Below are 24,125 nucleotides of genomic sequence, written 5' to 3' on the forward strand. Positions count from 1 at the left end.
TTGATATTTTTTGTGTCGTGAACACAAAAATTGGTGCAAGTCTTAGAATACTAGCTTTTTTCTTTTCTACATTGAGGATTGTGTACTGCATAATTTCTGTAGTGTATTACTAGTTTGTTAACACTTGTTCAATTGTTACACTACAGTTATGCAATGGTTTACAGAGTTCACAAAATTATTTTTATCATCTTGAGAATTAAAATAATTTTTCATCTGAAATGTGTGAATACTTATTGTCTCAAACACAACTTAAGTTCATAAAATTCTACTCGTGCCTTAAAGTCGTGAGGGCACCAGATGAAAGGAAGGGTAATTTATAGGAAAAATCCATTTATTTTCTTTCAACAGTATGGAAAAACATTTATATAAACTGAAACAACTATTTATTGAACGATTCAGAGCAGACACCTTATGAAAATGTCTCCAGATGCTGCTTGTTCTTCAGAAAATGGCTTTGTTCACATTTGAATTTTTATGGCACAATGGCATAACAGCTCTCAGGACACAAGGCATCAAACAGGTAGCATATTAGCTGCTTAGCCTGGAGGAGAGAACAGAACATTGCGTAACGGTGACTTGTTGACAAAACTGTAAAATGATATTTGCTGCACCACTTGAAAACAAACAAACAACAATCATAAACCAGCTAAAGACAAATGACTTGTTTAAATCTATTTAAACCAAAAGCTGAATTATAGTCATTCAATGTACCTGTTTCTCACTTCCTGGGTAGATTATCATTTCCTCCACATTCTCTAGGTCTGGCCTGTCCTTGTAAATGCTAGTGTAACAATGAAAGGCACATGTAATAAGAAAACGTTATGTACATGTAAGTATTCTTAACATATTCACAGGTTTGAGTTGTGTCTTCATACCTTTCAAGGAGTAGGTTGAAGGCAGTTACAATTTTTTCCCCTTGCAGAGCCATGATGAGACAGGGGGCCGTGTAAAGATGAGTCATCTTTTAAGGACACAATAGACCAAAAAAAAAAAAAGATTAACTACTAATGGCACCGTGTGTAAGAAAGTAGGTGCTGAAGCAGCTTGTATGAAAGCCACACTGCTCACCCTCTCACTTCCACTTGATGACACTTTGAGTGTCTCAGCAATGTGTTTCCTCTGTTTGTTATCCAGCATGCACATCCTCCCTGCCACCAGATGGCAGCCTGACCTCAGCAGCTGCTCCAGCATCTCCAGCTGGGAGCGCACTTGGCCGAGCAGTGGGGCATCTAAGGGTATCAGCAGACAGGTTGTCTGCCAGAGAGGACTGTGTATCAGGGACCCTGGTACCAATAAACAAGCAAAACAGGACATTTGTTTTCTGCACTGTTTACAAAGCTTATCTGGAACTCAGTCACATTTCAACATCCTCTCCAGAACAGCCTCTGCCAGAGTCCCAATAAATCATTAAATAATTTAAAGGGACCAGTTTTGCTTTAATAAATGATTGAACCATGCAATGTTTAATGGTTTGACTCTGAAATCAGTTTGATTTGTATTCCTGTGATTATGGGCACATCACTATTGCAACCTAAATATAAGGCACAGTCTAGTTCTGCAGTGTTTACAGCATTGTTCTCAAACAAAAGTTACTCACACATATATAGTCTTTTTATGAAAATTAAACCAGACAAGTAGTCCTAACCTCGTCTTGTTCCTGATGCATTTGAAGGTGACAGAGTTTCCTGGGCCACAGCGTCCAGCGTGCAGCTCTGTTCACGTTCCACAGAGGCTAATGGGTCCGAACACATGCTGAGTATCTGAAACAAGAAACCAAGAGCCAGCACAGAAAGCCTGTATTTTATCAGGTAAAAGTACAATCAAAGCACTAAAAGCAATGCAATGTTGAAGTCCTGTGTTGGACATATACCTGTTCCTGTCTCATTGTACTTGTCTCACTACAGCATAGCCCATCTGGGAAAAGCCTCTTCACATCCTCCACTGCTTTCTGATATGATCCCGAACCTATGGAATTAGTTACTGACATATAAACATAAAGCAGCATAGCAATCCTGTTCTGGATATATGTACCAGTTTGCAATCTGAGGAACTGACCACAGATGCCATTGTATAAATGAGCCATACCATAACAGTCTGTCCAGAGGGATGAGTCCTCTTGGCCCAGCACATCCAGCAGCCTCCTCACAGCGTTTTCTCCCTGGAGGCAGAGAGCCAGTGAGGACCCAGAGCACAGGCACTCCACATGGGCGTCCAAGTCTGAGGGCTCCTGCACAGAGCAAGTAACACTATGAATTATCAAGGCTTACAGTTTAACAATGACAACAAATTCTTCAGTTGGATGTTCAGTTAGTTACACTTTCTGAAGAGAGTAGTGAGGTAGCATCGCTCCTGCCAAGGGTCAATACTCGCAGGCCAACCAACATGAGGCCACTCTGCTGGAGCTTGTGGAATATTTCAGTCAGAGCGTGATTCCAGACTCTCGGCTTGAATAGGCACACAGTGAGCAGCATCTGTGGATCTGAACATAAAGTCACTCTTACTGCTCTGTTTTATCACTGAAAGCACCAGTATTACCACAATATAAAAGTGTTTGCCACTAGTTTACTATTTCTACAAAATTCTGACCTACATGAAATATTTTTGTGAGTCAGATTTATATAAAGTATTTATGGTCTGATTTGTGATATAAAGACATATAGAGCTTATATAGTGTATGTGATTTCTGGAGCCTGTATCCAGAAAACTGTGTGCTACAGATTCAAAGAGAATTTGTAAGTGTAATTCCCCAAATAATTACAATGAAGTGTCATCATTATGAAATTCAACAGAACTTATCTGGCAAATTACAATATGTACTATGTGTAGTATCACTAAATCAATTAAATCCAGAAACAATGTAAAAGTTCACCATGGTTGTTGTAAATATTATTTCAGATGGTGTTGTTTTCGTTTTTTTCTTTTTTTTTACACAGAACTTTTGTTGTGCAGTTTTGGGGAGGTGGGCCTACACTGTGGTCTGTACCCAGAGAAATGATCTGTTCATGTTTTCCTTACATATATCCTTGTGATAGATTTAAAAATTACTGGAGCATGCCTCAGGAGATTTGATTTTAGACACGGTATCTGATTGCATTATTTTATACAGCACTCAACAAACTCACCAGAAATCAGCTCATGGTCAAAGAAGAAGAGGGAAGCTTGTCTGAAGGCCACTTCAGGTGTGGGTGACATCAGGACACTCAGGTTACCGGGGTAATCGTGCGGTAGGAGCTTTTTCAGTGAAGCAAAAGCATCCATCCGTCTGAGAGCACACACTAGAGCAGGAGAGGACATCAGATTGTCCTGGCTGCAGCGGTAGAGCTGCTCTCCCACCTCGTAAGGACTCAGCTCCTGGGCCTGAAGTCGAGTCAGCACAGGCAGCCACTTCAAACCAAGTAGCTTGAAATGTGCGTGTTGTGCATCGCCTAGAATATCAAATAAAAAACACATTGCAACCATTTAAACATTGGGGTTACGACAATTCTGGTGAAATGATTCACTCACATACTCATTAATTTGTTAATTCATTAAACTTTGTCGGCTCCTATGTTTATCTGACAGTGTATTTTGTTTGTTTGCTGCAACCTCCAGTTCCGAAACCCAGGAAAGGCTGTGCTCTCAGAAATATAGTTGAACTTCACCCACCTTCTGGCCCTTCTGTCAGCACTCTGTGTAGGAGGCTCAGGCCTTGGCTCATGTCCTTCCCACACAGGGTCAAAATCACCACCTGCTCCATTTCAGAATTGGACAGACACTTGTGATGGGGCAGGATCACACCAGGAGGATCTGGCACTGTCCACATGGACCGAACTAAAAATAAAGCATGCTGTACATAAGAAACATAAATGGCAACAGTAGAGGAGCATCTGTCAAGGTTTTTCAGGACACTGAACACACACTGCTTACCAAAGATGTGGAACAGGTTACGGCTGTAGGGCACAGTATGGAAACAGAAACTTGGCTCTACTGTGTCCACACCATTAAGCCTGGAGTGGAGGCAGCCCACAAGCTTTTGAGCCTTAAATTCTCTCATTAGAGCTGAAACAACATGGCGGTCGAACAACGTTATTTTAATGGCAAAGAAAAACATGACAATGTAGACTTTTTGCATTATTACATCCAAAATTGTACTTTACATATATATATATTTTTTTTTTTATATAATTTATGAACTTGTATTATGTTGTGGATAGAATCTGAGATAAAATTTGAGACCTGCAGGCAGACTAACACTGTGGTGCATCGCATTTTCTTTCCTCAGTATCAACACCAGACATTGAGAGGGAAGGTCCACCTCCTGATCCAGGGTCACGGTGGGTGGACTGCAGAACACATTTGTCTAGAAAAAATATAAACAGACGTCACCATTGTAATAAATAGTAAAGAAGTACAAGGAGAAATCTGTGTTTCCTTTACAGTACAAGCATGTTTCATGATGTGAGATAATTTTCCAGCACAGCATCCCTCTGAATCTCTCACCTCTAACTGAGTATCATGTAGTTTTACCTGCTGGTTGGTGAGTCCGAGGCCCGGAGCTCCATTTCTCTGAAGCTGAAGTGTCTGCAGCCCCAACAGACTGAAGCCTCTACGTTCACAAACAGCCAACACTTGGCCATAACAACATGGAGACACAACAGGCGACGCCACGAAGAGTATGTCAGCTAAGCAGGAGAGAGAGAAGGATTAGGAGCTCCACTCAAGTAAACATCTTTTATCCTTGCTGCAAACAAAATTTCCCTCAGGACAGTAAAGATGAAAGTTGAAAATGAATTACGGACACGAGCCAGTTCTCTCCCTTGTGACAGTTTTTGCCTGCTGAGTTACAATACCTTTAGTTGTAGCACACAGAAAGGCAGATGATCTACTTAAACTGAACAGGCTGCCTCCGACTCTGTCATCCGAAGGCACAACTCTACAAACAAAAGTGAGGGAGACAGACTGTAACATTATTAAAATAAAAACAAAACAGCATCACAGTAATAAAGGGACTGTGCTGTAGTATGTTTTAGGTAAATCCCTCGTGGCTCTGAGGGAGGGCTTTAAGTAAAATTAAAACCTCAGCTTCATTAGTCTCACAATTTTTTGGTTTCTGGTTATTTCAGTTAAATGTAGCTTGTTGAGAGTTTCCTTAAGAACATAAAGATTTAGATTTACAGTTGCAGCATTTCTATTGTCTATTTTAAAAATCAATTTCAATTTACTTGCAGTTTATTTGAAGTAGATCAATCTGATCAAACCTTCATTTATCAAATCCATCTCACATTTGCTCAAAATAGTTTTGACATTTTAAAATTTTAACAACAAACCTATTCAGAGGCTGGCTGTGACTCTGTGCACTTCCTCCTTGTAATCTTCCTGAAAACCACAAACACAGCTCCCTGTGGACCTGACTGGCCAGTTGAGGGGAGTAGACCATGGGAGGTTCTTGACTTCTGCTAACAGAAGTTGGATTTGTTTCTTTGGGCAAAAAAGTGTCAAAGGAACTAATTATATCCTTCAACAATGAGTGGGCATAAGAACCCCGAACAGCTAGGGCAAGGACAGGCTGGCAGGTTTCATCAGCTCTCTGGTTGACTGGAACACCACCTATGAATGAGAGGAAGACTATGTTGTGAATATTGTGAAGACACTGACATATGGCCAGAGTTGGATTTAGGATATACACCAGACCAATAAGCCAGAGGGAGTTATTGAGTTATTTTATGAACACATGGCTTTAGTTATGTCCTACCAGCACTGTCACTCAGGAGCCTGTGCGGTGGATAAAGGAGCCTCAGACCACACACATCGAGTCCTGAGTCGATGACAAGCTGGAGGGTGTAGTGTGTTATGAGGGGATGTAGGAAGAAGCCACTGAACCCCAGAGCAACTGATACCTACAACAAAAATAAAGGGGGAAGTTAATATAAGTTTTCAGTTTTCAGTATTCAGTTTCTCCACCTTTACTGCTTAATGCCTCTGATTCAGTGCTTCCTACCCCTGAAGTACACTTCTGAAGGGCAACGTGCTCACCTCTGTGTGCAGTGCTTGTGTGGTCTCTCTCCTCTTACAAACACGCTCCTGAGTTTCCATAGTCTGCCAGTAAAAACCTGGAGTGAGACCAAATGTCCTATCGATAACCTGAAATACAAAGCCAGGGGAACAAGATGCAGTCAACAGAATGCAAAATCATCTTAGATCTTTGAAGTAAATTAAATCACACTTTCAGTAACAAAGCACCTTTTTGTTGAAGGTGGCAGAGATGAAACAATTTAAACAGGAGGAAGGCAGGTGAATGGGTGACGCGTAGGCTTGTTGGTTCAGCAAGATCTGGAGCTCAGGTAGCCAGGGAGCAATCTGAGTGAGTGAGGTCTCAGAGAGAAACCTACAGACATGGCTATAGAAAGGTGCATGGATGTCTATGTCCCATTTCTATAAAATAAAAACAAAAAGAACAACATCAGTGCCAAGATCATCAGACATTGTAAAGCCTGAAGATGTTCGTTTTTGCTATTGACTATACCCTTGGTTTATAACAGTGATGAGCAACAGCTAAAACATGTAAAACCAGTCCATTCTCTGTCCACAGCTGCTGAAGTCCTGCAACCCAGAATGGGACCTTTCCAGCACCCTCGGCTTCCTCATCATCAAGTGTGTCTGGGCCAACCTAATGACCCATAAACAAGTGACCCGACATGGTGAGTTATGAACTTGGTGTCACAAACAAACTTTGGCTCACACTAGGAGAGAGAAGCCAGTGTTCACTAACCAAGGACATAAACCAAGCCACCAAAGTGTTGTAGATGTGTGCTTTGGTTGCAGGTGGATTCCTTTTTCCATGAACTCTGTCTCCAACCATCCCAGGACAGGAGAGATTGACACTCAGTAGCATGCTGGCCTTACTTTTGATATCTTCTGGTAGTGTATTGACTGATTGCAGGTGAGATGCTTCCTGAAAAATAAGTCACAATAAGTGTAGGAAAATGTACAAAATGTGTTTCTTTTCTTTTTTTTTTTTTTTTTTTTTGTGGCACTTACGAAATCATAAAGAACATCAGTCCTTTCAGCAGCCGACTGCTTCTGATAGACAGATTTGGTTGGACAGTGTATTTCCAGTCGCTTAAGAATTTGCTGTTGTTCACGCTGTAATGTCTGCTTACGTTGTTGTCTCTGTTGGTCACTAACAGATGCATCGTCATGGTTACGATATTTGTTTATTGTCGATGATGTGTTGAATGAATAATAGAGAAGAAACCCATACCTTTGTTGCTTTGGTTCTTTAACTGAAGTTTGCTGAACAGTTGGTGGGATTTCCGTTTTAGGTTCTCTGGAGTCAGATTGTATAGGCGAAGATTGTTTATCTACCCACACATGTTGTGAGTCATAGCTACATGCAGACTCTACAGGCTGTGGTGGCTTGTCTTTCAGTTCCTCTGCTTCATTTCCTAGTACTGACTCTGATGGATCGATGTAGTTATTGGAATATTTATTCCCATTTTGATTCATCTTCCTTATTTTCTGAAGCAGCACACTCTTGCCAGTCACCTCCCTATACACAGAGAAACAACAGAAAGGAATGAGAAATGAAACAAAATGTGCTAGACTGAAGCATGAAAAATGTTTTCTAATGCAATGCAGGATATACTGTATTCACCTGTCCTCCATCCATGATCCAGTGTGCACTTTCAGGTTGTGTATCTTTGCAGGTGGTGCTTCCCCGTGAGTGTGGTATTTGGCTGGTGACCTGGACTGTGATGAAAGATTTGGGGATGTTCTTGGTGGTATTATTGAAGGATCAGGACAACGCAAGTCAATATAAACAGTGGGATATTCCTGGTAGCTGGGAATCTCTGCCATCCTCTCCAATGATTTGCTCCACACATTATTCTGTCTGCATGAAACATGTTATTATTAATATTATTTGTATTATTAGCCTCCAAATTTAGTCACAATCACTAAGCAGTGATATGACTTACCTGATGATGTTTGGACTTTTCCCAGGCTCTGACGCAGACTTAGATGACTGGCTTTTACAGTAAGTAACTAGCTTCTCCATTACATTCTGCTGGGGACTGTACTTGTCACCATCTGTGAACACAAATTGTTGAAACTATAACACAAGATAATAAATTCATGATGTAAATGATAAAGTACATAGCCCCCTTTATCATTCATCATTGCTAAGGGGAAGTGTGTTATAATTACTTACTTGCATGTGTGTCAACTGACACATGTTGTTGGAGAGACAGCCCATCCTCTTTCAGATTTTGGAGGACACTATCCAGATCCCACTGGTCAAGCCTCTGAATGTAGGCATGAAAGAAAAAGAGATTGTTTTTTGTTTGTTTTTTTTTTTTTAGATAAGAAGGTATGGCACCTAGAGAATAATTATGTGCATCAACCATAACCGGATAAAGTTTAGCTATGTTTACTTTTCTTACTTTCTCAGACTTACCGCAAATGAGAGGACAGCGAAATCCGTATCAGATTTCAAGCTGTCCAAATGTGGTTTTACAGAGGTTTCCAGCTTTGCTCTGTTGAACTCCACAGTGTTGCTCCGACAAGCACCTGCCTTCAATTTTGAAACAGGAAAGGAAAGGGTGCATATTGAGTGTATCACAGCTCCAGTGTGCTTTACTCTCATCAGAACAGCAACTGCAGATTAATATAACCCACCTCAGCATCAGCATCGGAGCCTCCTGTATCCCACTGAACTGCAGTCTTATTTTCTGCAATTTTATCATCGTACAACTTCAAACTCAGGCTGTCACAAGTCTCTTCTGACCAGCTTGTCTGTGCTACAGGTTTCAACAGCTTCTGAATGAGAAAACACACACATATCAGTGATTACCAATCATGTAGGCCTAAGTTTGGGGTTTCAGACATGAGCAAGTTCCATTAACACTCATGAAAATAAACTATAATGAACTAACCTCCAGTTCAGCATCTTCCACCGAAAAACTGTCAAAGTCTTCAAGGACCTTCAGGGAAAGACCAGCTGGCCTTTGATATATGGTGACAATCTCTTCATTTTCAGACTGTAATGTTAAGAGGAAACGTTATTGTGTGTATTTGTATTTGTAAATAAAGTTATGAAGAAAAAAAAAAGAAAAGAAAAGAAAAGAAAAAAAAGTTATTTTCAGTTAGGTTAGCAGTCAGGAAGGAAAACAAAGCACATACTGCTAACGAGTCGAAGTCGATGGTTGGTATATGTGGCTTCACTTTCTCAAGAATTGAATTCCAACACGACGAAGGATTTAAGTCCATTTCCTTCTCACGGGAATAAGTCTGCAAGTAAGATAAACGAGTATTTTATTTCATCCAACGGTACAGTTTGTGATCCGCAGTTCATTACCGAGGGTCCTTGGTAACCAGTGGCAACAGAAAACTTCTGTGTGCAGCACGAGGGCATCGTCAACAATGTTGCCTTCAAGTGCTGTCAGAAATATCTCAACTAACGAAAGCCGCATAAAACACACAGGAGTGTTTTACATCTGAAGAAACGTTTTAGCGTACAGAACTTCGGCGGGGGCTATTCCTGACAGAAAAAGAAAGAAATGTCCGGTAGGTTCAGCTCAGTAGGCTGCACAGTTAGTGGATAGACATAAGTAAATCCTCTGTATGAACATGTTGGCATTTTGACTCGTCGAAATTCATCTTTCCAGGGAGTAGATGGACAGTGGACACATGGACACAAGCTAGCTTGCTAGCTGTTGTCCTGAAGTTATTTATCAATTGCAGGTGCTCTGTCGACCGTATGCCAGTGGTTTGACTGATAGGAAACGTTACATATATCCTGCTTCTATCCAGGCAGGCCTACATATTTTCATAGTATTGTATTTGTTATATTTTTTTTGCCATGTTGCCAATGACTCACGAGAGAGTCAGTCAGTGGTGAAATATACAGTCAGTTGGTAGTTTATTAGTAATTGAGTTGTGCTACGTTATGTTGACAGGTCTTAGTGTTATTTTGTCCATCCCATTCAAATCTGTGACAGACACACCTATTTGTATAACGCAATACAGATTAACAGCACCACAGACTGTTGCCTCCAAAATTACATACAATTGAATCAACACCTGAACATGACAATGGTTGTGTAGGGAGAATTTATTACAGGGCTGTTGACTGTGTTAAGTTGAGCTAGATGTACCTAATAAACATAGATAGACAACTGTACAGTGGCTAAACCTATGTACTATGTTGGTACAGGTAACATCTTTAATGAAGGGAAGGCACACAGTTTTAATACTTTTATTGCACCTTTAAGGCAGTTTCCCATTAGTGCGTCTTTTTAAAGTGACAAACATGGAGCTTTACTACACCAAATAATACAACATCTACAACATACTTGAGGACATTTTAGTGTATGAGCTGTGTATATTTTTTCTGCCAGTAACCACCCAGCCCAGTCACATAAATAATTTAATAAAATGTGAGCTCAATGGCTTAAACTTAAAATTTTGTAAGATGACATTTCAGTTTGTTGCTCTCAGTTTTGTATAAGTGTTTTTGGAGCTTCTAGAAACCTGTGCCACATGTGTTTCCATTTCAAATTACAGGCCGTGTTGCCATTGTTTTTCAGGGTTTGCTGATTTGCTTGTTATCTCCATTTTTATTGTCCTACAATGCTCATGACCACAGCTACAAAAGTGTTATCATATTGTTATGTAAATTCGATATTTTCTGTGTTCAAGGGCATGAATGGAGGTTCAGGTGGTTTATGGAGGAACAAACTAAAAGTAGGCTATTTTAAAGATACTTCAAAATACATCACACCTGGATTTATCCACTTTTTTGGAGACCTGTCATATCAAGCTACCCCACCACAGTGGTAAAATTCAGGTCTTTACAGTCCATCTTATTTTATAATGTCACTATAGACTGAATTATTTCAAAGCATTTGTTGTGGATTGGTTCCATAAAATTTTCTGCAGAGAGATGACAATTTACCAACTGTCGTCACATTCTCCCACAATTAAACAAGTACATTTAATATGACTCCATCAAGCTGAAGCAAAAGAAAAAATGGTTTTGGTCTTTTCATTGAAGAGAATTCTTTGCAACCCTCAAATCTGAAACAAATTACATTTTTATACACGCTACAAATAACAACAATTTATAAATACTGTTGTTGTGAAAAAAGAAAATGAATCACACATGAGCAATACAATTTCGATCTTGAAATCAAAAACTGAGAGAATTGATATCGTTGAATTGCTGATAACAATTTTGAAATATTCTGTGCTGTGTACCAACAAATCCTCTAAACATGACTGTATACTGGGTCTGCTTAGCAGCCTTGGAAGAATTCATTGTCAATATCCCGTAGGTCCTGACCAGCTAGACGTGGTGGGCTGGTGCATGTAATGTTGTTGTGTAGGGTGATGGTTGTGTCAGGCTCTTCTCCCTCTGCATGGGTCTCCACTCGCCTAGGTATCATCAATGGATTCCTCAAGCTGTAGTTTCTGAGTGGGAGGGAGCTGCAGTCACATTTCCAACGGTTCCCAGACAGCAAAAGTTTTTCCATATTCTCAGGGAAATCAGGGACCATGTTTGTCAAGGCATTAGCTCTCAGGTCCAGAAAGCGCATCCTTGGAAGTACCTGCTTTGTGCCATTCTGCAAAAACTGTCGACATTCATTGTTGGACAACAGCAAGTACTCCAAATTTTTGAGACCAGAGAATGTGTGGGTTGTAAGAACCTCCAACTTGTTGAAACTCAAGTCCAGTCCCGATAAGCCAACCAGATCTACAAAGCTCTGGCGTTCTACCACAGAGATGTTGTTGTGCTGCAAGAAAAGCCTCCTTAGACCAGAGAGTCCAGTGAACGCTTGAGTTGTGATCCTTGTTAGGCAACCTCTGTCCAGATGAAGGCTGTGAAGCTTTGGCAGACCTTTGAATACTTGGTCTGGCAGACTGTGGAAGCAGCTTCCAGACAGGTTGATGACAGCCACATGAGAGAGGCCTGTGAAACTACCCACTTGTGCCTCCTGCACTTGGTTGTGTTCTAGCTCTAAGACCTCCAGATGACAAAGCCCTTCAAAGATCCTCTCCCCCAGGGCTCGGATCCTGTTGTAACTGAGGCGTAGTTCCTCTAAGTACTGCAGATCACGGAAAGTCCTGGGCCTAATTCCTGTGATGGAGTTGTTGGACAGACGCAGTACATGAAGATTGTGCAGGCCCAGGAAAGTGTCATCATGCAGAGAAGTCAATCTGTTGTTTGTGAGATCCAACCATCTGAGTGACTTCATGCCTGAAAAGGCTCTGGGCACCACTGTCACAATGTGATTCTGGGCCAGGTACAGCTTTTGCAATTTAATGAGTTTAAGAAACACATTGGCTTTGATAACCTTGAGGTAATTCCCAGTTAGATCCAACTCTTTAAGCTCAACAAGATTTTGGAAAAGCTGTGGCTGCAAGTAAGCGAGTCTGTTCCCTGCAAGAACAAGCTCTCGTAAACCTTGCAGGTCATGGAAAGCTGTTTCAGGTAAGACTGCTATTGAGTTCCACCCAAGGTTGAGAAGCCACATGTGGGAGAGTCCTGCAAACAGTCTTTCCTCAATGCGAGTGAGCTGGTTGTTGTGCAGACTGAGTGAAGCAAGGTTAGGTGTGTTCTGGAAGATTGTACCTGGTAACGAACGGAGGCCATTTCGCTCAAGGTGAATGTGTGCTAGCGACCTAAGTCCTTTGAACGCTTGAGGGTCAAGTGTCACCAGCTGGCCGCTCTGCAGATTCAAAAAGTCCAAGTTGGTAAGATCCTTAAAAGACACTGCTGGGAGTGTGGTGAACAAGTTGCCATCCAGCCAGAGAGAATGGGTGGATGTTGGCATGTCAGACGGGACTTGTGTGAAGTTACGAGTACTGCAATACATGTTGAGCTCCAAGCTGTAGTCATCATGCAGGCAGGTGCAGCCCTTAGAACATGGAATAGGCTCTTCAGTCACCTTCTCTCCAGCTGTGTCGGGGTCTGGTAACACCAGTGATGTTCCCAGTACCCATAGTACCAACAGCACAATGGTTTGCATACCAGCTGTGGATAGAATATTACCATCAATGTATAAATATTCAGTAAATTCACCACAGAATGCTGTTAAAATGCAATGTCTTTTTAGTTTTGTTATTTCAGTCTTTTAAAGAAATTTTGAATTCTAAATGTTTTCATGCTGTATAAGGCCTAAATTATATTGCTTACCTTAAATCTGAGAGGTCTTGATTTAAGGTGGACAGGCTGTCAAATACTGAATGACTGAACCTTGTGCAGTTGTTTGTATGCTGAAATTCTGACAAGCCCCCAAACCTTTTTTGAGTCAGCTGCACTGAATGTGTAACTAACTGTAATTAACCCGTTCATTTCCATTAGACCTGAGCTGTGTGTTGCCAGTAGGTTTTCATGTTCTTATCAAAATTTCCTGTTATGTTTTCTTAAACGATAATTAGCTTGCCGTCACTAATATCAACTTTGATAATGTCAAATCCATAATCTGATGTTGTTAATGATGAAGTCTGTAAAATGGAAATATACTTTTTTGCCTTAGTATAATATTAATGGTACTTAAATAAAATCTCTTACATGTACATGTACTAATTTTTCATGTATCTCGCATATACAGTACTGTCATCCTTATAAGGGATTATATCTGAGTGGCCTTTTGTGTTTACTAAAGTCAGGGTCCTGCCACTGAGTGCATTTACTGTAGATTTTGACTGATACACTGTGGAAAAGAGATAAGATGAACCCAGTGCACTGGACCCTTGACTAAATTTTCAACTTTTTCCTTTTTGCTTATACTTAACCTTTTACCAGAGGAATATTGGACATTGTTTGATAAGAGGCAAAGTTTTATTTGATTCTTACCCCAAAGCTTGAATTGTATACGTCATTAAAAATCAATTTAACCATCCCCTTTGCCATCACTCCATTTTATATTTGAATAAAATAAAGTGTATGCACCTGTCTGAATGATGGCAACAACTATATGTAAGACACTTAATGCCGGTGTCATTTCTGCTGCATTCACTTATTTGACAGTGCAGGATGAGGTCAGTTCCAGAGGTCCATTTCCTAATCGATTATTGTAATGACTAACTTTCTGTTTACTCTTGTTCTTGGTATCTGGGTTCTTTTAGACAACCATGAACTGGTCATGCTCTAAAGGACAACCAAATCCAGATAACACTGTGTGCACATGAATTTCATTGATTGACTTGCCAACACTGGATTTATAACAGTATGAAGAAAATGTATCATATGGGTCACTCAAATCTGGTCCATGTCTGGAGCAATAAGTAGACTAAATGTTATTTGGTTGCAGGGTATGTGATGCACAGCACAAACTTCCCTTCTTCAATAGCATAACACTCAGTAGATTACTCATAAATCCATCATTGCCATTTAAATTTAAGTTATAATCTAAAATCAATATTTTTAAATGTGTAAATCATATTATACAATTTTATATTGAATTATTAATATGGCACAAATTTACAGCATACAGAGTGAATCTTAAGTAACTTGTGTTTTTCCATAGCATTAATGGAATGTTTTCTTTGATAAGATATATCACGTATGTTACATACCTTTTTGGTATGTAACATATCCATCCATGACATGGATGTTTTATTTATTCGTTCATTTATTTGGCATGCCATGTGAGATGTGTCATGTAAAAAGACCAATGTGTCCTGAAACATCTGTTGTCAAGATCAAGATCTGCTTTATTTCCCCACATGGGCAAATTGGTTTTGGACTCTGCACTGCAGTTCCGCAATAAATTAACAAATAAACAGAAAAGAGGAGACACACAACCAGTAAGACCACACAGAACATAAAACCAGCATGTCCTACCAACAAACTTATCTTAGTTTGACAGATGCTGAAGGAAGCTGTGGTCATTTGTACTGAGAAAACTGAGGAGACCAAATTGTTTAAAGAACTTGAATTTTTATTTCTCTTACCAGTAGAGAGCACTGCTGGTCTCTTGTCATTTTAGGCCCAACAGCTTGATTTGTCCTTTGTCTGAAAAGGGCGCTCTTAAACATCCAAAGGAAACTATTTAATGCTGCATGTAGTATGAGCAGGAGTTATTTTAAAAAACATAGATCATGTAATTAACAACAGAGCCTTAGTTCTGATATTTCTTGATGTCTTTGATGATGAATATCAAATAATTTTACAAACATGGAAATACTGCAGTTTTCTCTGCTATTCCTGTCAAAAAATTGCCATACTGAATGGATGCTATAGTGAGTTGTTTCATGATTGTTGCTCCCCTGACAAACACCTCTAATTGGCTCATTCCCCGGCACTCAACCAGACACAAAGGTTTCCAGGTTTGTCAGCTGCTGTGGGCTCGCTGAGTGGAGGAGAGGAGTCTTAATAGTAAGTGGCAGGAGCCTGCTGCTGTGGCTGGAAATGTTTGACTGGACTGTGCCTTGCTTCTAGAAGGAAGATTTTCTCAAATAGTTCTAGATAGATTTTGTGCTTCGTCAGCAGTGAACAGGCCTGAAAGGTATGATGTCGATGGATGCACGCTGATCAGTGTTGAAACTCATCGTACTGCCTTCTTCACTCTACTGCTCTGCAAATAAAAGACAGAGACCTCTTGACATGTAATGCCAAGGAAGCATTACATGTCAGCATTTAGGATCCATTAAAACATAATCTGTACCCCAACCACCCCAGTGATTCAGGTGCTGCTCTGTTAGGCCCTTTTCAGTCACTTAGTGCCTCTTGTATTGACAGACATGTTTAATTGCTGTCTATCAACATCACACTCAGAAATCAAGTAAGTTTACTATTTAAGTTTTTAAGTGTAATTGATTAAGTGTACTTATTTTTTTCTTACCTAGTCAAAGTCTTGCTGCACAGGTTAAAAACAGAACACAGACTTGAGCATGAAACATGAATAAAGATTAACCTTAAAAGTTGGATCATGACTCAGACATTAGTACCTATTCTGTTTGTTTTGTCTTTTTGTTTAGGCTGCTATCCAGGTATCTGTGCACTGTTTACGGTCAGAGCCGATTCACCTTTGAAACCATACAACTTTTCCAGTTATTTTGTCAGACATAAAATATTGTATGACAAACCAGTACTAAAAACACCTACTGAGGTATTACCTACTTTATTCTTGTAAGGTAAAAACTGCCAAGTGCCACAATACAACCCCAAGTGAACCTCAGATAAGTACATTAAAGCCAGCAGCTGAATGCAGTAAACTCAAACCTGGGGATGAAATAGCTTTGTAATCTACAACCCATAAAGAAACAGATTACCCCTCCTGTGCTGGTGCAGAAGGATTCTGGACATTCAAAATGTTGGACCCCCGGTTGCACATAACATGGTGGATAGTGGTGCTTTGCTGCAAGAGACAGGACAATGGGGAGATGAAGGAGATACTTTCTTGTCCCTGTTCTTTGCTTTAACAGGTCCCACACATCTCACTAAGAAAGTAACTGTTAGAGGATGGAGCTCTTTTCTTTTATTTCTGCTATTACTAAGTGGATAGGCTTAATTGAACTAAATTGTTTTCTTTGTCCCTACACAGGCTTAAGGCGAGAGCAACCCACAGCTTCCCCAACCAAGTTAAGAACGGTAAGTGGAACAGGTTAAATATGAATATGTTACACGCAAACAACAACTTGAGTTAATACTGAATGACAACGCTTCGTCAACACTGCCATCATCTGGCAGATTTTTGGACTGTTAACCCCTTCACAGTAATTTTAAAACTGAACAAAGAAAAACGTGTCTAGCTTGAGAAAGATAGCGTTAAAACTGTACAGGGCAGTACAGTGGCCTTTCACCCATCGAGGTGATTGCGGTTCAGCGCTGCTCTGAACCGCAGTGCCACCTCAGCCCTTTGACAGCCAAAGACCCTCAACACCCCTGCAGTGGCTATTAATAACGCTGTGAGCTCACAGTCAACCCTCTGCTCTCTAAGAAGAGAGAGAATCCATTGGCTTTGTCTCGACATCTGGGAGGTGGCGGAAGTCACCCACTGTTTCTTAATTGGTTGTGATCCTTGTGACAAGAGCAGATTATTGCAGCTGATGACCCAACTAAGCTATTTGATTTTTCCCCTTGAGTGTGTGAACCAGACAGAACCAGATTTATAACATTAAAACATGTTTCACTAAGACAGGAAAATACAGTATGTGGTTAATAATTTAAAAGATACTTCTGAAATACACATTGTGTTTAAACATGAAGCTAACCTATAAACATCATGAGGTTCAAAAGGCTCAGTGATGATAATAATTTGTACGCACATTTGTCTACATTTACATCAGGGATTATGTCTTTACATATAAAAACGCTACAATAAAAAAAGATATACAGAATGTTTCTTAGGAAAGAAATCAATTTAAACTGTTTCCTAACATTACGAGCTTGTATCCCAGAGGGATGAATTAGAGAGCTAGAGGTTTTTATAGTTATTTATCAAGAGAAAGCATTGTAGTTTTTGCACTTAAATAACAGGGTTTTTTAAAAATATTTTCTTAGATCTTAAACACTATCCTTATTTCTTGTATTTTTTTATGTTTGTTTGATGTAGTAGTCTTTATTGTTTACAATAAATTTACAATATATTGCAATTTTTGAGTTTGCATTGCAGCCTCCTTTAGAAACTTGCCTTTTATGTGCCAAGTTCTCACTAGCTAATCAACAGAGATTCAGCTATTTTATAGCACGTATAGAGGCTGTAATTTTACCCATCCTGTCAAACACCCCGATGTCATATACACTGGTTGAATAAAGATCAGACTCTTCTTGTGAGTCAGTTAGAATTCAGTTAGAAAAGGAGTTCACCTTTTACTGGTAAAACATAGAGGTTTTAAATTATATGAATCGATGATGACCAACTTTTCTTTCTTGCATATTGGTGGCATAGGTTTTGGTGATATAGGTGCTGAGCATAGCTGCTTCCCAAGCTGTTGACCCAGGCTCGATTCCCAGCCCATACACTCACTTATTAGTCGCTTTGGATAAAAGAGTCTGACAAATGAGTAAATGTAATTTATTCTATTAGTTTCTTAATTTGTAATACTGACTGTAGTAAACTATTGCAACTGCCAGTTTGATTGCTGTTTTCCTTATTTAATTTAAATTTACCTAATTTGAAACTCATTTTTTCTCTCTATCCTCCTGTGAAAGTATACACTGCAAATTCACTAACATTTATAAAACTTTTGCAGAATAACCTTGAATACTCCCAGACAATGTCAGCTTCTACGGCGTGGAAGAGGACAGGTGAGAGATACTTCACGGACTCAAACACACACCAAAGTCTGTCTGAATTAGCTGGCAGGCTTTGAATCATGGAGGAGACCTGGATCCCATTCAGAGAAAGAAAGAAAAGCAGCTGACAAATCCCAGGAGAAACTCAGAAAATCCATAGCCTCTTTTAGATCTCTCAATCATTTATTCATTCATTTATATATGTCACCTGGCCGTAGCATGACAAACCTTTCAACTGAGGGACCCTTTTAGTAGTTTATTCATTCTGTGCTTAACCTCTGCTTTTTGATTGTATTTTGTTTTTTATCTTCATGTGAGAAAACGTAGACCCACACTCGTAGGTTGACCCAAAAAAAGGGTTTACAAGTAATGTATAGGAGACTCGAGGCATACCTTTCAGATGTCATGCACTTCACCTGAGTGTCATTTTGAAAGGGTGAGAATTTTATTTTCCACTGCAGGTCTTTCCAGGTGAAAAGAGTGACTCCATTTTTGGTCACAGTGTCATCCACTTTTTTTTATATATATTTGGACCAAAAAGGAAATGCATATACATAGCAACAGTCTCAGCTGATGTGAAGTCAGCGAAGTGTCTACCATGATGCTGACATGTTGAAGGCTTGTTTTGAAAGTAGAGCAAATCCTGGTTCCTGCAGCTTAGTTGACAGCAGTTGCAGTTCAAGTTGCAATTGAAAAGTAGCCACAGATGTGATCTTATTAGATTCTTTTCATTGCAGCTATACGTTCAGTTCATTCAGAGTATCAGTTAGTAGTGAACAGAAAATCCAGGAGCCACTGCTTGTCTCCCAGCCGTTCATATTGTGTATGTTTGGAGCTTTGGAGACCTCTGTCTTTGGTATCATGAAACAGCTGCACAAATCACACCTAAGCTCTACCGTTACACAGCTACGAGTGTGGATCAGCGCTCAACATCAGTTCAGATAAGAGTGAAATATTCGTCTCTCTAGACTTCATGTCTCCAAGATATAATCTTCTTTGTGACACCTTAAAAAATCCTTGATATTATCTTAAAATATGTTAGCTGTGTCTCTTTTGTACTCATGTCCTTAAATGAGTTTCTGATGGAAACATAGGAATGACGGAAAAATGACACAAAGCGTGAAATCATCAACCATCTACCGGATCGGTGGACTTGACGAACGCTCACACTTCAGGGGATCCTGGAGATTCTCTGACACTTCTTCACATTTCAGTGTCACATGTTTTTCTGGATGACAGAATGTCCTTGACAGCAGCCATGATTTCAGTCTGTTTCTTACAATCCCCAGACAGTGAGTAGGCAGTCTTGAAAAACATCTCTGTGTCTTAAATGTCTTTTTACTCACAGCTACAATAGTATGATACTGTGGGTGCAGCCTTTAGAAAAATGGACTAGTCTGCATCTACCTGAGAATTTAGACTTAAGTGCCAGTTTCCTGCCTAACTTGTCCACTGTCCACTTCGTCCACACTGAACAACAAACTGCTCTTGTGCTAGAGAAGGACATTAACTATTGAGAGCAACATCCAGGGTTGCAGTTTTGCAAAGCACAAAGCACCCTTCAATCAAAATCTCAGATGCTTGAGCAGCATTTTCAAGAAGGTCTCCCAGCTTTTTTCTGTATCTCAGTGAAAGTTATTGTTCATCTTTTATGTCTTTAGAGGAATAATTGAAGATTTTAAAAACAATTAGGGCAACATGTAAATCCTACATATATGCACAGGGAATCTGCAGGTCAGTAGTACTTGTTGCAGTTCATGTTACATGGAAACCAACCCAATTCCTCAAAACCATTACTGACCCAATTGTTTCAAGTTCATCAATGCTAAACAGGTAAAAAAAAATGTGTGTCATTGCAAGGTGATAAAAATGGTTGCGTGTCATCAACCTGTAGCCCAGGGCTCCTGTTCCACATTTCCGGTAGTAGAGTGAATAAATGTGGATAGAAGTGTAGGTCAATAATAAAAAATAACACTGTGCCTGTGGGATGTGGGGAATATTTTAATAGTTCCTTTTCTTAGACAGGGATTGTAGCACACAGATATCAATTTGACAAGGTTTGATTGTAAAGACTGAGTCCTTGTTTGGTGTTGAACTTACTTCTAATGGCTCATGAGCAAACTTCAGGGAGGCCATTATGTACCACTGAATCTTTCATAACTGAGCCTCAGCAGCTGAACAAAGCAACAGATTTTCTCCCATGGATCTGCATGACAAAATATCTTCTACAGCTCCCCAAACAAAGACAGTTTGAGGATTCCTAGTGAACAAATGCTATAAAGTCTGAAGGAAGACGATCCCATTGTTAGAAAGACCTCATAAGTTTACTAACAACACATTCTTCTTGTCAGATTTACTTTTCTTCACATCAGGTCATCCCTTTATCAGAATCTGCTACTGGCGATGGATAAATCTATTATTAACTAGTTTCACTGCAGAAGAGCTCATTTAGGCTGAAGACATTGGTCCCGTTTCTGTCATTTGAATACTGTCGACTGTTATGTTCTTCTGGAGAGCTATGAGGCTGCTTCATTCTATTGCATTTCATTTGGCCAGTCATTTTCACAGTTTAGTTGCGTTCCTGTTGCTTAAAGAAAAGTGTTGGGGCATTATTTTCTCTTGTACATATTTCACTTGCATGTATTGTTATGCTTTTTTAAGACTAGTATTTCTGATGGTGGTTAGGGCCAGAAATGTTATAGTAGCAGCAAAGAGTTTAGAATAAAAGTGTTTCATAGCCGTCTCTAAATGTGTAAATCATGATGAGGCTGGTGTAATTAGTGTGTTTGGATTTAGCGTTAAAGCCAGGTTTTTATAAATGCCTTTTATCAGGCCTTATGCAAATACAAGCCTGGGTGTACTGCTCAGTGTATGATGTGACTTTGTCACTAAACCTGGTCTTCAGAGGGCCTTTGAGAGGCTGGCAGAGCAAAGGTGAGAGGGAACTGATGGAATAGATGTGAAAGAAGGAAGTGAGATGAAAAGTGGCAGGAAAATTATAATCCACGTCTGTGACTTGAGTGACTGTCCTTCAGTGAATGACAAGAGAATCAAATGAATAAATTACATAAAGATTTTTAGTCCATCTGGGAGTCTCTTTCAGCTTAGTTTTTTTTTTTTTTTTTTTTTTTGTACTGATCATGATAAAATCAAAAGTTTGCAGAGAAAACCACATAGACCAATAAAACAGTAAAGCCTGCTACTGTTGCCTTTATCTTTTCTAAGTCACTGAGATTTCCAGAATAATTTGGGATCCAGTGTAATTTTCTTATGACCTAAAAGGTTTCCAACTAAGTATCTGAAAATCACTGAGCTTTATTAAACCAAACCTGCTTTTACTTTTCATCAGCTTACTCTCTGCCAGCACGAACCCTCTGCATGACATTTCTTGATTAACTGTCAAACTGAAAACTCTGGTCTTCACTATGTCTATTGCCACTATCTGACTCATCTAAGTTATTTTCCATTTTCAGGCCTCAGCTGCTGAGTACCCCTCAGCGATGCTCACTGAGCAGCAGTTTATGGAATTACATTACATTTACACTCATCTTCCATCTTTGCAAGATTCCTACTTGCTGAAGCTGTACTTAATCATAAACTCCTTGAGTGCAATGTCTGGCAAGTAGCCTCTGAGGGGACAGATGGAGACTTGTGTTACAATGTTAGCAATGAGATGTACATTCAGTTTAATTGAAATGTTAATCACGTCTGATAGTGGGACCTAAAGCCACACTGGAGAGGAGATTTGGGAAATAAAATAGTCACTGCAGACTCATGACCCACCTGGCAAAATTGCTGCCTCGCTGAGCTGTTTAATAAGGATTTGAGACACTTAGACAATGGGTCTACTAAGGAGGCTAGTGGCCTTATAATCTCCCACAGCCAAAGCACAAAAGCTTGTCCTTTGCTTTTAGGACTGATTGAAATGACTCAGTTCATCAAAGATAGTTGTCAAAACCTGTCTTTTAAAGCAAAACTCCTCTTCAGGTATCTGTCATCAGCGTCACAATCACTGATGTAAAACTGATTTTGAAGATGACGACAAATAGAATATCTTGTGGTTGTGAAAATTGTTTCTCTTGCAAATGATTCAGCTTGTGGTACTAGATGTGACCTTAATATGATGCATTAGTTCAAATGCCATAAACAAGTACGGGCACCACTGACAGAGCAAGCAGCCTCTGTTGAACTCTCTACACTGTAATTTACATTGTTTACAACAAGAGTGTTGTTTTTTGTTTTTTTTCAAGCAATCTATTGAATTGCCGGACAAAGTTCGATGGTTTTACGGGAAGCGAGAAAAGCATTCAGCTCTTACAGTTTGCTTAAAAGCTGCTAATGCTTTGAGTTTGTCAGAGGGCATATACAAAAACACGTGAAAAACTGCATTCATTTGTTTTGTATTTTTTAAAAAGGCAAGAAAAAAAGCCAGACTGTAGAGATGGGACGGGCAGGAGATACATACATACGTACATCATGTGCCTTAAAGTGATAATTGTAATTTTAAAGTGGTGTTTGCAATTTGACACTGAAACCAGTCTCATCTTTCCTTAAAAGAAATCTTGGTTCTAAACTTTCCTTGGTTCTAGGCAGCACTGTTTTTCTTCAAAACTATCCTTGAACTCAGTGTCAAGAATTCCCTGTGGACCTCTTCTATATGTGATCCCTGTTAGAGAGGCATCACTGTCATCTGTGTCCGTAGAACCAACACTTCACTTTGAAGGGATACGATGACCACGGATTGGTGGCGGAAGGGAATTGCATCATAACGATGTGTTGAAAATATATTGGTCCAAGTTGTTGCAAACTTTATGAAAGTGTGACTGATCGTGTGAGGGTAATCAGCATATCACAGACTTTTAACCCACGAAAACAGTCCCTATCCCAAAATAACACGCTGACCTTTCTTCCTGCCTCGAGCAGGAGGAAAGACTTCCCAGTGTCTTTGTCTGCTGCGGAGTCATCTCTCTGAGGAGCTCCATATTTCTAATCTCTGTGTGCCTCCTTTCAGAAACTCTCAGATTTTGCTCCAAGCTGCTTCGCTTGCTTTTGTAGTGGCACAATGATCTGGGCTTTGTTACACTGCAATGGCTTGTGGAGTGGATTAATTTGGAGCATCGACAGTCTATTCTATCCCCCTGATCTCTCTTTATGTGAGAGGAATTTCTCCCTTATTAACCATCTATCTTGACTGCAGTACAGTGGAAATTATGACAACTGATGTCTTCCCTCCCTTTCAAAATGAACATTGTTCCCTGTAGAGTTTTGCTTTGTGATTTTTTTTTTTTTTTTTCCACAAGAAAGGATGCACCATTATAACATGGTGTTTGCAGATTAGAGCGTGTGTTCATTATGTTGCTAGTTACAAGTGGTAGAGGTTGTGAAGAGCAGCAATCTTTCAAACACAGACATTAGACCTCGACTCCACTTACTCCACCTTGTTTTGTTTTTTTTTGTGTTAATGACAGCAAAGGAAAATGATACTGGTCCAATCACCTCAGAAATCCTACTCCAAACAACTGAATCATGAAGCTGTGGAAACTGAACCGCAGCTCACAGATGAACATTGACATCGAATATAACATGTAACTTTGGGTACAACTGAATCTGCTGCTTTCAAGATGGTCTTTAACTCCACAGCAGCAGTTTGCCAGTAAGATGCTGAAATGTCTCTCATTATCTCAGAAGATGACTCAAATTTAGTAGGAAAGTCATTACTTGTTTTTTAATAAGCAGCAGCTCATTAAGAAGCCGGAACCGCAGCCTGTCACAGTCTGATTCCTCATGTCAGGGACTAAGAAATTTCGACAGCTTGTCATTCGAAGCTTCTCACTGGGCTCCTATTTTCATTGTAGTAGTACAATAGTGCATCTTTTTTGTCGGGTTTGTGTGCATTATAGAA

The 24,125-nt window shown here is 39.8% G+C and overlaps 3 protein-coding genes across 5 annotated transcripts in view; 1 reads left to right on the forward strand and 2 right to left on the reverse strand.

The window, feature by feature from the left end:
- Positions 1 to 313: 313 nt before the first annotated feature.
- Positions 314 to 10,075, reverse strand: LOC111660552 (dynein axonemal assembly factor 8). Of its 2 annotated transcripts, XM_087175942.1 has the most exons (29): positions 9,160 to 10,075; positions 8,913 to 9,017; positions 8,656 to 8,796; positions 8,435 to 8,551; positions 8,189 to 8,282; positions 7,956 to 8,067; positions 7,634 to 7,870; positions 7,241 to 7,528; positions 7,018 to 7,159; positions 6,749 to 6,931; positions 6,503 to 6,646; positions 6,220 to 6,411; positions 6,013 to 6,120; positions 5,732 to 5,876; positions 5,307 to 5,586; positions 4,830 to 4,912; positions 4,507 to 4,661; positions 4,216 to 4,339; positions 3,907 to 4,038; positions 3,646 to 3,810; positions 3,123 to 3,425; positions 2,316 to 2,479; positions 2,086 to 2,227; positions 1,871 to 1,965; positions 1,646 to 1,760; positions 1,069 to 1,283; positions 876 to 961; positions 712 to 781; positions 314 to 541 (listed from the first exon to the last, which is right to left on the reverse strand). In XM_087175942.1, exons 1-29 carry the CDS (start codon positions 9,244 to 9,246, stop codon positions 473 to 475), a joined length of 4,293 nt encoding a protein of 1,430 aa, XP_087032068.1. In that variant the 5' UTR covers positions 9,247 to 10,075; the 3' UTR covers positions 314 to 472. The 2 variants fall into 2 exon arrangements, 1 of the variants encoding a protein (XP_087032068.1); XR_015437703.1 differs by lacking the exons at positions 314 to 541; positions 712 to 781 and having other exon boundaries at positions 886 to 961; positions 1,069 to 1,254.
- Positions 10,076 to 10,220: 145 nt separating this feature from the next.
- Positions 10,221 to 13,322, reverse strand: igfals (insulin-like growth factor binding protein, acid labile subunit). The gene is made up of 2 exons (XM_023413741.2): positions 13,175 to 13,322; positions 10,221 to 13,012 (listed from the first exon to the last, which is right to left on the reverse strand). The coding sequence occupies exon 2, from the start codon at positions 13,005 to 13,007 to the stop codon at positions 11,274 to 11,276; it is 1,734 nt and encodes a 577-aa protein (XP_023269509.1). The 5' UTR covers positions 13,008 to 13,012; positions 13,175 to 13,322; the 3' UTR covers positions 10,221 to 11,273.
- Positions 13,323 to 16,344: 3,022 nt separating this feature from the next.
- Positions 16,345 to 24,125, forward strand: part of mrtfbb (myocardin related transcription factor Bb) — a 73,158-nt gene continuing 65,377 nt past the window's right edge. For both annotated transcript variants that reach the window (XM_023413999.2, XM_023413998.2), the window contains exons 1-3: positions 16,345 to 16,433; positions 16,530 to 16,576; positions 18,181 to 18,235. The gene's annotated coding sequence lies outside the window, so the exon portion shown is untranslated. The remainder of the gene's footprint in view (positions 16,434 to 16,529; positions 16,577 to 18,180; positions 18,236 to 24,125) is intronic.

The sequence above is a fragment of the Seriola lalandi genome, unplaced genomic scaffold, assembly GCF_002814215.2.
Source record: "Seriola lalandi dorsalis isolate HSWRI2012SDOR001 ecotype SW California unplaced genomic scaffold, Sedor1 jcf7180002054519, whole genome shotgun sequence".
Taxonomy (NCBI): domain Eukaryota; kingdom Metazoa; phylum Chordata; class Actinopteri; order Carangiformes; family Carangidae; genus Seriola; species Seriola lalandi.

Bases quoted from the DNA above. Each gene is read 5' to 3' on its own strand.
- LOC111660552 (XM_087175942.1), bottom strand. From the start codon at position 9,246: ATGGACTTAAATCCTTCGTCGTGTTGGAATTCAATTCTTGAGAAAGTG. The intron at 6,647-6,748 runs GTTAGTGAACAC...ATGGGTCATTAG, and splicing joins TGGCTTGGTTTATGTCCTTG to GTTGGCCCAGACACACTTGA. The intron at 1,284-1,645 runs GTTAGGACTACT...TATTGGTACCAG, and splicing joins TGCATCAGGAACAAGACGAG to GGTCCCTGATACACAGTCCT.
- igfals (XM_023413741.2), bottom strand. From the start codon at position 13,007: ATGCAAACCATTGTGCTGTTGGTACTATGGGTACTGGGAACATCACTG.